General features: G+C 34.5%; 1 protein-coding gene across 9 annotated transcripts in view; it reads left to right on the top strand.

Annotated features, from left to right (window-relative positions):
* Positions 1–13,617, top strand: part of LOC310911319 (sodium channel protein type 2 subunit alpha) — a gene marked incomplete at its 3' end in the record, with an annotated part of 51,812 nt that overhangs the window by 2,775 nt on the left and 35,420 nt on the right. For 5 of the 9 annotated variants that reach the window (XM_083864725.1, XM_083864731.1, XM_083864729.1 and 2 more), the window contains exons 2-9: positions 678–797; positions 3,263–3,351; positions 4,932–5,060; positions 5,552–5,643; positions 6,709–6,981; positions 10,693–10,756; positions 11,323–11,464; positions 12,258–12,464. In XM_083864725.1, the coding sequence (XP_083720851.1) occupies positions 678–797; positions 3,263–3,351; positions 4,932–5,060; positions 5,552–5,643; positions 6,709–6,981; positions 10,693–10,756; positions 11,323–11,464; positions 12,258–12,464 (1,116 nt within the window). Of the gene's footprint in view, positions 1–677; positions 798–3,256; positions 3,352–4,931; positions 5,061–5,551; positions 5,644–6,708; positions 6,982–10,692; positions 10,757–11,322; positions 11,465–12,257; positions 12,465–13,617 lie in introns of all 9 variants that reach the window. The other 4 variants (XM_083864730.1, XM_083864728.1, XM_083864726.1 and 1 more) reach the window with 3 other exon arrangements.

Genomic DNA, 13,617 nt, shown 5'->3' with positions numbered 1-13,617 from the left:
TCAAACTGTGGAGAGGCAGTGAAAATACATGGATATAGTGAATAGAGTTATTCTGTATTAGGTGAAAGTAAAGTATGACAAGGAAAATAGATTTGCAGGTACAGAACTAACGCAAGCAATAGTTGAGAAGGGGGGGTAATACATTACTCTCAGAGTACAGCAAAAATTGAGTACATTACTGTTATGTTCAAAAATGGTGTTTGAACACTCTTGATTTCCATATTTTCATAATCACTTGAAACGTAGATCACTTCGAGTTACTTTTGTCCTAGTACTTTGATTTGATGATTTATCGTGGTTATTTGATTTAGGGATTGAAGTTTTAATGGCTCTCCTTCTGGTTGCACTTACACAACTTAGTGTATATATTATACCGTACAAAATGTATACTAATTCTTCAAATATTGCCTACATTTCTTTTATATTTGTCTATTTCTATTACTAGCTAGCAATATCAGGATTACTTATGATTTCTAAATAGATGCATTTAAGTGTTCGTTTAACTGTATTTACAGTAATTTGGCTGGACTCTACAATGTATGAATGGACAAGGGGATTTTGTCAATGAAAAAAGAGCATATTGACCAAATATGATTAATGATTAAATGAAAATGTTTCAGGGTTTGTATCTTGGTATCATCTAAATGCTATTTTTCATTCTGTTTTTCTTTTTCCAGACCTTTATAGTATTGAATAAAGGGAAGGCAATATTCCGATTCAGTGCCACCTCTGCCCTGTACATGTTAACTCCTTTCAATCCTCTTAGAAAAATAGCTATTAAGATTTTGGTACATTCATATCCTTTTCAAGTGGTTAGTCTAAAACTGTAATGAATGAGATGTTACTTAGTATTTAAATGATTCTCTGGCATATGTCCCAGGATCAATATGATCTGTAGTGCTTTGTCCGTCTTCTCTCTACTATTTCTGTCTTCTGTTCTTTTTCTCATTCTCTTTTTACATTTCTGTTCATTGCTGGATCCTAATATAGTAATACCAGAAGCCAGACAACCAGTCATCGTCCCTTACAATTTCTGTGTCTTCTTTCTTCCCCCACATAATTTTTCCTTCCCTCTTATTTTTTTCTGTAATCATCACATCTTTTTTTCATCTTCTCCCCTCCTCCACATTTTTTATAAACTGCAGATATATTGCTCAGAATACTTTCAGTTCTTCCCTGACACTGTGTATTAAAATGAAATCTTTGATCCCAGGTCTGTGCTTGTATGAATATTTAGTGAAAACACAGTTTCATTATTCCTTTTCATTTTCTGATTCAGATAACACTTACAGAAAGAGTGATTCATAAACCAGCATAGGTTTCTTGTTTTGTTACACGTTCTCAGTCCTGTATGCATCTCCCCTGTCTGTTTTATTTCTTGATCATTATTGCATTATGCACTTGTAAGCCTGTTGATGTTTTAATTTCAGTCTTCAGGAAGGTCATGAGATTTCCACATGCAGGTAGAAATTTGAAAAGCTAGATTATAATTACTTCACCATTATTTTGTCCTTTTCAGTGATTTAATAGCTGACTGTAGTAGGCATCCCTCTGCTCTGATCCTGAATACCAATATGAGCAATGAGGGCATTGACTTCAGAAAGTCAGGTAAATAATAAGGAACAAATACAAATGTTTGCACACTTGTATTTACAGAAGTCGAACATAAGTAGTTTTGTGTTAGCATTCATTATAGGGATCCTAAGATTATGTGGACTAAATCTTGAAAGGTCTTTTTTCCGTCTTGGTATACTGGAAGACTGATAAATACAATGGTTGGTATGTGTTAGATGTGGTTATCAATCGCTAGCCTACAAATGACTTCCAAAACTATCATGATACTACATAGCCTGTTTTAAATTTTCTTGCTACAGGTGCCACTACAAATAATTATTTTTCAATTATATGACAGTCTTTACCATATTCTGGAGCATTATTGAGTTATGGGAAATAATAGACTATTGTAAGACTGAGGTGGTGGTGAAGAGATAGTCACCAAAGTCGGAATGCCAAAACAGATTGTTTAAATTTATGGTGAGGTATACTATAAATATTTTTCCACTAACGAAAGCATAGTGAGGATTCGCAATTCTAAGTGGACATTTCATCAAAAAAGATTTTGAAAGCTTATCTAAGGTACAGGCTGGTTAAACACTTGTAGCATGTTTTTTAATGTTAAAAAAATATTTATTTTGCTCTGTTCATATGTGAATTACATAAAGAGAAGCTAGGCTCTCAGTAAAGGATTTTAAATATATTCATTGTGCAGAAAACCCAAGGAATTGTTGAATGTATCGCCACAGTTTTTTGACATCTCAGAAGGTAGAGGTATCATTATCACTTGAAGGTTTTTTAGTTAATGTAGACATGCAAAGAAAAGTTTTCAAGGGGAACCTCACAGTACTTCTCACCCCATTATATTCAGATTTCTATTTAGGAGCACCACATGAACCTGCAGCTGTTCTCAAACTTGAGCTTTGTCCTCTCTGTAGCTTTAGGTGTTAGTGCCATCATGTGGGCGTTTTGTGGTTCATCTGTATGGTTTTCATTTTGGTGATTGTATTTTTTTTGTATCTTAGAAGAATGTCAGCAGTTCTGGGAGTAAATGGTTGTAGCTTTAGAGTGATTCTCTTCAAATATATGAAATTATTTATGACTTGGACCTGTTCTGGAATTCTATTTGGATTTTTTTGAGAATCACATGTGCCTTCCCCTCCCAACAGCATTTATATTACAAAAGCAGCAGTAAAATACTTTTCTCATGAAGATTTCCTTATGTTATCTTCTACTATGTGGCAGCTGGCTTTCAGTATATCATAGTGATAAGGAAAAATGTTGATATATGCCTAATTTTATGGTAAAACATTAAAGTGAAAAAAATGGATTTTTCATTGCTTTGCATGCATGAAGCTGATCAGATTTGTCTAGATCATCTAAAAGAAGTACTTTTTGTGTTATTCTATGAAATTAGAAGCCAATGCTTCAAATGTAAAAATTTTTATTCAATAAGCAAAAATAATTTTGAGTTGGGGCACTTTTGAAAATACATTTAAGATTTTCTAATTTTTAGCGTATGATTGCTTTCTTTTAGCTATAAAGCAGTGAATGAAAACTTTAATATATTCAGGACTTTTCCCTGGGTATTAAAAGAGCAGTGGAGGGATAGATAGCTCCTGATAATGAAAATCTACCAAAGCAGTGTGTTATTTGATACTCCTTTTATGAGATTTTCTGGCTTACATTCCTTAACTCTTAGCCTACATTATTCAGCATGCTTATCATGTGCACTATTTTGACCAACTGCGTATTTATGACCATGAGTAACCCTCCAGACTGGACAAAGAATGTAGAGTAAGTTAAATGGATTTTCTCTGAATTATATCCAGTAAACAGAAATAAACTACTGTAAATCATATTAGGATGGCTTCCACTGGCAGCAGCTACCTTGTTGGGACGTCCTATCAATAGTTATTCCGATGCTATTTCCTTTGCTGTAACATTAAATACATATAATTGTCTCATGACAAGTTCTTTAATGTCCTTCCTCTGACTGCAGTGCTAGATGGAAAACGTAAGAAAAGCTTTTCTTATGATCACACAGAAAGAGTGAATTATAAATATTTTTTGACTGTGTTCTGTCACATCTGTGCACGAATGCAGGGAAATGCAGTCTTTCATCTCTGTTGCAATAACCGTTACAGATAAAGGAATCATCTTATGGATGGCTGTGTTGATCACAGTGCAGCTTTCTCTTACCAAAACCAATGGAAAACTTGTATGCAAAATGAGCTCAAAAAAAAGTATTGAAATGGTTAGCTAATAATTTGTGCAATGTGATGTCAGCTTGACTAATTGGTCCAGTATGATGTCAGCTGTGAGATACATGATGACAGTTCCAAAGCTGCAGGCCACAGTGTGAAACACTCTTGGTGCTTCCTTTCTGCTGTTTCTTCATTCCTTACTGCTTGGGCTGATTCATACCTGTTTAATCTTCAGAAATCAAAAGTGAAATCATAGGGCTATTATGATCAATGAAGACATTCTGATTTTGAGTTTGGTGTGAGCATCTATGTATTCAGGATATCTAGCTTGTAGTAAATATTTATGATAAAGATTCATTGCTTGAATATTTCTTCATGTCTGTATATTGTGCGATTTAGAGTTACAACCATGTCCTCATCAGTGGAGTAAAGTTTTGCAGGAAATAATTTTTTAGTAATTGAATGGAAAACTTCCATATCAGAAAACTGTTTTCAGGTTAGCTGAGTTAGAGTAAATTTTTTAAGCAGTTTAATTTGAGATCCTTTCCATTAAAGATATAAATTAAACTTGATTTCAAGATGATACCACTTGGACACAGAAGATTGAAATTACTCAGAATGCCAGAATTAAATATTTTTTCAATTCACATTTCAACTACATTTTTTAGTCAAAATGAATACCTGAATTTTACTGGCATTTGTAAATAATTTTTATTGTTCTTGCATTTGATTCCAGCACTACATCTGTCTTGCTGAAGGTGAAATAGTGGATATACCTACTCTGTAACACAGTTATAAAAATAACATTGAAGAAAGGAAATTTTAGCCTGAAAGTAACTTCTAAATTCCTAACATAATCCATCTGTGTGTTTTGTTATGGCATGGATTAAGACTGGTCATAAACATGCACCAATGAAGAAACTGGGAATTTTGCATCTCTCTTATTGTAAAGATTATAGAAGTTGAATTTAAGATGTAGGTTATTGGTCTTCCAAGCCTAATTTCATTTTTCTTTCCTTATGGTATAAATTATGCAGATATTAAAGTTGGTTGTAACTGCCATTATTTCTTATGCCACTTAAAGAGAAGAAAATGAGAATAAAACAACCAGAGAGCATAAACTGTAAAAATAACGTGATCTATAAATTCTGTCTTGCGTATTTTCCTCAGATACACATTCACTGGAATTTATACCTTTGAATCACTTATTAAAATTCTTGCAAGGGGCTTCTGTTTAGAAGATTTTACATTTCTCCGAGACCCATGGAATTGGCTAGATTTCACTGTCATTACATTTGCGTAAGTCTTCTACTTATTTTTTTTTAAAAAAAATTTTTTCTGGTAGCATGAGATTAGTGACTAAAAATTGCCTCATATCTTGTCAGCCAGAATATTTGGAGCCTGGACTTCCTGCAGTTTCAATATGTTTCTTCTACCTCTTTTACACATTTTAGTATTTCTAGCCAAGCCTGTGCTGCGGAGGCCAGCATGGTGTGCCAGCCCATTAGGATTGTGAATGCCATCACCCTGAACTGTTCATATCCTGTCTCCTTTCTGCATACCAGAATTAAAGGAATCCTTTTGACTCCCTGATAATAGCTGACCAGATTAGTTTTCAAACATCAAGTCAATGTGGTTTATTATGATAAAACTTAATTTAATTTTATGGCCAGAAGCATATTTTTAACACAGGCAAAATACAGTGAACGGTGAAAAGGTCTTGCTCAAAGACCCAAGCAAATAGAATAAAATCTGCCTCAATTCTGAGTAATTGTGATTTAATCCTACAGGTATGTAACAGAATTTGTAAACCTAGGCAATGTTTCAGCTCTTCGAACTTTCAGAGTATTGAGAGCTTTGAAAACTATTTCTGTAATTCCAGGTAAGAAGTAGTTGGTGTAAGGTGTTAGGCCCCTCGTATCTCCAACTGTTATTTGTGTGCTGTCATTGTGTTTGTGTGTGAACTCCCCTATTACAGATATGTGACAGAGTTTGTGGACCTGGGCAATGTCTCAGCGTTGAGAACATTCAGAGTTCTCCGAGCTTTGAAAACAATATCAGTCATTCCAGGTGAGAGCAAGGTTAAACACCGAGGCTGACTTTTGTTGTACAAAGGCTGTACTCACATTTTCAAAACATAAGCCTTGTTTGCTACACATTGCCAACAAACCAAAAAAGCAAGAATCAAGACATGTAATTTTATTTAAATTGATTCATGCTTGTATTAGCTATATTTTCTTCTAAAAAAAAAAATTCAGCCTTTGAGTTTAACAAATTCTTGCATGAGATATTTGCAGTAAACAGCCTATGTGATTTGCATCTTATAACATCAAGCTTTCCTTTACATGTTTTAAATATAAGTTAATTTTAAGCTTTCATACTGATGCAAATTTTCTCATTTATTGAAGGCACTTTATATAGCAACTTAATTCAGTTTTAAGTTATGTCAAAAAAATTAAACTCTAACGGATAGCATGGGCCATGCATGGGGTACCGTTCTAAAGATGTCTTTCTTCTCCAAACCCTTATATATTGTAACAAGATTATTTTGATATCATTTCAATGTGCGCGTATAATCTCTTTACAATGGGGTTACATTATCATGGAATATATTGCAAAAATTCATAAAAGAAAGGTTTGGGCAAGAAGCATCAGCAAAAGCAAAATTGCTATTCTATGCAGGGTTGAGATATAGCATGAATTATGAAATCACTTGTTTTGGCATAAACAATGTGTTTGGTATTATCTACTTCTTATTTTTGTACACTAGAAAATAAGGATAAACTTACATCTTTTCATTCATCTTCCCAAATAATAAGGCTTTTTAAAATTACTGTGTCACAAATTACTAGTCTTTTTGCATGAAATTTTTATCAGAAAAAAAGTCTCATGATTTTTTGTGTGTGTATCTATTTAACATCATAATAAAAATCTTATCTCTTTGCAGGCCTGAAGACTATTGTAGGAGCCCTGATTCAGTCTGTGAAGAAGCTCTCAGATGTGATGATCCTGACTGTGTTTTGTCTGAGTGTATTTGCACTGATAGGGCTGCAGCTGTTCATGGGCAACCTGAGGAATAAATGCCTCCAGTGGCCTCCAGACAATTCTACTTTCGAAACAACTGTTATTTCCATCTTTAATAGCTCTATAGGTGAAAATGGTACATTTATTAATGCAACAATGACAACATTTAACTGGGATGAATACATCGAGGACAAAAGTAAGAGTTAATTATATCATTTACTGCATTGATTTTCTGGTATTGATTTAAACACATTTGAGAACATCTTTTCCTTGCCTTTAAAAGTGTGAAATATGGCCAAGAAACATAAAAGCACTCATTTTTCTCTAGTAAATAAAAGCACAGTCATTATATAGTTTAACACTCATAATATTATACTGGGTAGCAAAATATGTTTTTCTTTCACTGAATATGACTTTTTGAGTAAAATCACATTGCATCATGAACCAGAAATTTCTGTGTTAGCTTCAAGCCTCCTGAAATAGTGTGACAGCCCTAACATGGGATCTGAAATGTAATAGCTAGGTTAGTGCAAGATGGTGCCTAATATCATAAGCCCACATCTGAACATCAACTGGCCCAGGAATCCTGCCAGAGCATGTAATTGTGGCTGCCTTGTTCCTTCTGGAGTTGGGTGAATGGCTCTGCACCACACGCCTTGCACAGCACACACACACCTTTAAGAGAGTACTGGTGGTTTACCCCAAGATTCTCTCTTGCAAAATAAGAACTAGATTCCATGTTTCTGTCTTTTAATTTGTTTTTTATCTTTGGAAAATCAAGAAATGAGCACTTTTTTCTGTTTTTTACCTCGTAATACAAGATTCCCATCATTTTAAGTAGTTAATGTTTAGTACTGTGTTAACAAAACTTGTTTAAAAATTCAGATAGAACAACTCTGAACATATCTATAGTAGATTGCTATTCTGTGTTTCATAATAGTATTGTTAGTCTCTCCCATTTATCTGTTCAGCCCTTTCCATTTATTTTAGTGTACATAGTATATTTGGTGTAATCATAATTAGGTGTAGTAGGTTTTTTATAAAGTCTGTATATATATTTTAACTGGTGGATATATCAATGAAAGTTAGGAAACCTCAGTTAAAGAACTAACTAAATGCTTTTGGATCCAAGTCTCATTGCCTTATAATCTTTTAATATACTTATCATCTCAGCATGCTTGAAATATACAAATGTTATGCAGAAATTTTGGTTGATAACCTATTTTTAAAGTCATCTGAAGAACAGATTCCATTCCCCTTTAGTTTTTTCTGGTACTATGTCACACAAATAGAAAGGGTTTTTTTCTAAATATCTGACCTCCAATTTCCTAATTTCTGATTGAATGTATTACTACATCTGCTGTGGACTTAGAAATAAGATAATCATAGACTACTTTATGTTAGTCTTTATGCACTCTAAAAACTATTATCCTCTACATTTCTGGTCTTTCCTAAGCCAAGCAATCCTATTTTCTGTTTTGCATTTTCTATACCTATTTCCTTTTTTCTTTCCTTTATTTCAATCTTTCCAATTCTAATGGCATTTTTTTTTTCTCGTTGTTGTTTTTATTTTGTCTTTTTAGGTTACAGTTTTTGCTTGCATGGTTTTTTTTATGAGATCCTCAAGTTGGGTGCTAACTTCTCTAGTAATTACTTCTAATTTGTGTCTTTACCTCATGCCATATGTGCAACATTCTTATTAACTATTTCAAAATTACCTCATTTTTATGTTAGCACTGTATTGTTGATTCACAGTCGATTTGTATTTTGCAGCAGTTATTGCATCTTTTTGTACAGTGGCAGCTGCAGCTGCATCCTGTATTTACGTGTTTGATTTTGCCTTGTGAAGTGTAGCATTTTGCACTCTGTTGAAATAAATCCAATTGCTTTTGGTCAAACTTCAATTTGTAAAGGTCATTCTAAATTTCAAATACCTTTTCTCCTAGCCTTATGTCTTCAGAATACTTGATGCATTTTTTTCTATTGTTTCATGTCTCAAGTTGGTAATGAAAGTTGTTAGAAAACTATGTCTAGCACAGATGCCTGGGAGATCTTCAGAGAGATGCCCTTATGAATTGACATTGCATCACTGGCAGCTGCTCTTTGAGAACTTTTTTCAAGTATTTTGTGATAATTCCAGCCAGAACCTATCTCCTGTATTTGTATCTGGGAGTGTCATGTAGGATTTGTAACCATGACTGTTCTGTTATTAAGTTGGCAGGATACAGGAATAGTTTTGTATATGGCATATTTTCTACAGACTCATATTTACTACTTTTATTACTTTATCATTATTATTTTTGTATTTAAAAAAATGTTATTTGTTTTCCAAAGTAGTGGGCTGAAAGTGAAGCTGTGCCACATATGAATCTGAATTAGGCCCACAGAATTTTGTAAGTTCTGCTTGGAGCCTGTCTGCATCTTTAAACTTCTTTTTAAGTAGGGGTCAGATGTCTCACAGGGTCTGACTCTGTAATCACCAGAATGTCTGAAAATGCACTGTTCTCTTATATCTGAGACTAAAATTGCAGACATATAAATTATGGACAGTATTTCTCTCTTTAAAATAAGCAGATTTTATGCTGTCTCTATCGGATACTGGTGGTGACAGAGTAGAAGCAGTCAGTAGGAACTGGTTGCAATTCCCTGGTTGTCTGTTTAGCATTAGCCCTCAGTTAGTTCATGCCAGCTAACTATGTCCATGCCAGCTGGCAGTGACTCTCAGGGAACCATCTGCTTCCTGGGAACAGCCAGAACATACCTAGTTCTGGCAACTTCAGCTTAATGTGCCACCTGACCCAAAAATCTCCATTAGAGAATCCCATTTTACCCTAAGAATTGCAAACTAGGAATTGATGGCAAAATGTGTTTCCCTTTCTGCTGCAAAGAAAGAAAAAAAAAAAAAAAATAGAAGAGCATGTTGGGGGCTTCTAGGCCTTCTGTCTCTTTAAATTAGATTTTACCTCATCTTAATAGTTAGCCTAAATGTTCAAGTACATTCCCCTGCTACAGAATCTTGTGTATTGGTTTTGTATAAGGTACAATAAATGCTTGGTTTCTCCCCCAGCTGCTCAAATCAAGATCCAATTAGAAATTTCTTGAGCACATTATGTTAACACACACCAATGAATGAATGGGGTTGGAAAAGACCTTTGAGATCATCTAGCCCAACCTATGACCTAACACCACCTTGTCCACTTGACCATGGCCCTGAGTGCCACATCCAGTCTTTCCTTAAACACCCCCAATGAAGGTGACTCCACCACCTCCCTGGGCAGTCCATTCCAATGCTCAGTCACCCTTTCTGTGAAGAAATTGTTCCTTCTGTCCAACCTAAATCTCCCCTGGCACAGCTTAAGGCTGTCTCCTCTCATCCTGTCACTGGGTGCCTGGGAGAAGAGGCTGACCCCCATCTGGCTACAGCCTCCTTCCAGGGAATTGTAGAGGGTGACAAGGCCTCCCCTGGTCCTTCCATTCTCCAGCTGAAACATCCCCAGCTCCCTCAGCTGTTTATTGATAGTTATAAATGAATGCTACTAAATGTTATGTATCAAAATGCATGAATGGAGGCACAGAATTGCCCTCATCCTTTGCCTCATTTTTATGGTATTTTTTGATTTGCTAACATACACAATTTGGTATTCCACCCCTTGTATCTTATAATTTGGCTAGGTTGCTAAGAATTAACTGCATAACTAACTTTGTATTTTCTAAAGAAAGGCTAACTTGAAGATTCTGTAGAAAGTAATTTTCCTGTCAAAATTATACTTTCCATGCATTTTTCATTCCTAACCACTATATATTGCAGTTGAACAGTTTGTTAGGTCTGCTAATTTATTTCAAATGTAGAAGTCTATATAATTGCTCAATTTTCTTTCTTATCACCTTTTTGATTTTTTTTAAACAGGTCACTTCTACTTCTTGGAAGGACAAAATGATGCCCTGCTGTGTGGCAATAGCTCAGATGCAGGGTAAGAAAATTATCAAAATTTTTCATTATGCATCAAAGAAAAATAATTAGCTACTTAGAATAGCTCAGGTAGTCAACTTTAATATCAAGTGTACTGTAGAGTTGAAAATTACCGAAGATTTGCATTTGAAGCTGTACCTAAATACAGCCATCTCTGTGATTTGAATTTACACAGGCACTTCCATCAGCCTCTTAGGCTACTTTGTAAAGGTAACTACATGAATGATCTGTGCATAAATGTCGCTGCCAGCTTGCTAACAACTGTTTATCAGCCATGCTACTTGATGTTCTTCTCTTGTCCTGATGGAAATGTGTTATGACAAATTGTGGGGAAGGGTTAGAATTGAATACTATTAGTTATGCTATTAAAGCATTCAAATATCATTAGGAAGTGAAATTAAAAAGTGAAAAATAATAAGCTATATATTTTTATCTTAGTTATGTAGAATAACATTTTACTTGTTCATAATTTCGTTAGCTACTGGTACTCCTGAACAATTTTGTTTTACTGCAGCATATCGTAATGTAGAGTAGTTGTTAAAAATAGCATTTCCTCTTCTTTTGTAGTCAATGCCCAGAAGGATATATATGTGTGAAAGCTGGTAGAAACCCCAACTATGGCTACACAAGTTTTGATACATTCAGTTGGGCATTCTTGTCACTGTTTCGATTGATGACTCAGGACTTTTGGGAGAATCTTTACCAGCTGGTGAGGACTTACTAAAGTAAACGGCACCATCACCAATACCATTACTACATAGTACTTGCATAGTTATTTTCATTTACTTATCCCTAAGGCCTTTGGAACAGAAATCATCTTTAATTTCATATATGTAAACTGTTGTCTAAAACAATAAGGCCCTTATTAATGATTTTGGTTCCCCTGTGCTTCTTAAATACATTAATAAGGAATAGCTGTGATTTTATGAAGATGCATTATTAAGCATTATTGTTTGTTTATCTAAATGAATAAATGAATTTAAGTTGTTAAAGTTTCTTACCCAAACATGCTGTAAATAGATGTTATGTTAAATTGATGTGCAGTCAAGTAAAAAATATGTTTTGTTTGAAAAGGTTACATCTTGTCCCTGAACTATGCATATCCTTACCTGAAGGACTGTAATTTTCTCCACTGTAACATTTTGTAAAATGCACTATTTCTGTTGCAGTGTAGTTTGGGATTGATGAGACAAGAAGGTAAGATGCTGATCAGTGGCCCCACCTACTGTTAAATTTAAAGGCTGTAATGTAGATGTATAGATTTTTATTGATATAAGTTCTGAACTGTTCAGAATTGGATTTGCCTTGACAACAGTAGATATAAAACTTTTTATATGTATTCAGGGTATAATATTATTTTTATAAGGAAAAAGTAACTAAATAACCTTCTGCTATCATAAATAAATCTTTTAACATATTTCTAAATTATAACACAGAGGTTAACTTATTATGCAACAGTAGTTAATGTCTGTTAAAAAGATGTATTATCTCTTTTTCTCCAGACTCTGCGTGCTGCTGGGAAGACATACATGATATTTTTTGTTTTGGTCATTTTCCTGGGTTCTTTCTACCTGATCAACTTGATCCTGGCTGTGGTTGCCATGGCCTATGAAGAACAGAATCAAGCAACAATGGAAGAAGCGGAGCAGAAAGAGGCAGAATTTCAGCAAATGCTGGAACAACTAAAAAAGCAACAGGAAGAAGCTCAGGTATCCCTGTAAAGTAAAATTTCTTCTTTCGTTCATGACTGTGAACAGATGCTTTATGTCCACATGTGAGAATACTTACTCCCCTACTCCTAACAATATATTATGTTGTCTCATAGGTTCCTTCATATTGTAAACAATCTCTTATCTTCTCCATTGCACTGTTTTTGCTGGTTTGAGTGAACCTGTTAATTTTGTGACAAAAATAATAACCAACAAGCTAAAGCACTGGATTTTCAAATTGGAGATGGAAATTAATTCTTTACTGGAGCACTTGAACAAGTTGCCCAGAGTGCTTGTGGAGATAATCAAAAGGCATCTGGATGTGGTCCTTGGGAAACCTGCTTTAGGTGACCCTGTCTGCTGAAGTGTGGACACTATGACCTCCAGAGGTTCCCTTCCAACCTCTACCATTCTGTGATTGTCTGAAATGGAGCTGGAGATGGGAAAAAAAAATCCAAAGAGTAATTGTGCTTATATTAGTAACAGAAGCAAAACTATTGTAGGTGATAATGCTTCACCAGTATTTGGCTTTTTCTACTCCTTGCCCATCTCTCACAGCATAAAGCTATAGCTTTCCAGTTTGAAAGAGAGTTGGAAAAAGTGGAGAAACAAAAGAAAACACTTTTGTGGTACAAATGTAATGATAACATACTGCTTTGAAATTATTTTTCATTTTTTGAAGGCTCTCAAATCTTTAATAAAAAAAATTATAATGTCTGCTTGTCATATGGCCACATAGAGCAGAAGTTGAACTATGTTTTCCATATAAGCACATGACTAAAGTCAACAGTCAGGGTTTTTTTGTTTCTTTGGTCAATTGCTAGTTCTTGGAGGGGAATTGTGGGAATTTGTTTGGTTTTTTGGGTGTGGGTTTGTTTGGGTTTTTTTTGTTTTTTTTTTTTTTAACCACAGCTTGTAAATGAATGTGAATAAAATGCTCCATATGTTTTGAAAATCAAACAGCAACAAGTATGTAATAGTGTGTAGTTTAACACAAATCTCTGATTATTATTTGCAAAACAGATTTCAATGTTACACAAGATCTTTAATAGACTCGGGAGTATTCAAAACCCATCAAAATGTTGTAAGAAAGTCTTGCTTCCTGTTAACAGGGATTTTGCCACTTGTTTGAGCCCTGATTCTTTATTTTTAC

Source organism: Zosterops lateralis, assembly GCF_965231275.1.
Source record: "Zosterops lateralis genome assembly, chromosome: 7".
In the NCBI taxonomy this organism is placed as follows: Eukaryota; Metazoa; Chordata; class Aves; order Passeriformes; family Zosteropidae; genus Zosterops; species Zosterops lateralis.
The sequence above is the reverse complement of the archived record's forward strand: the minus strand, read 5'-3'. Positions and strand labels throughout refer to the sequence as shown.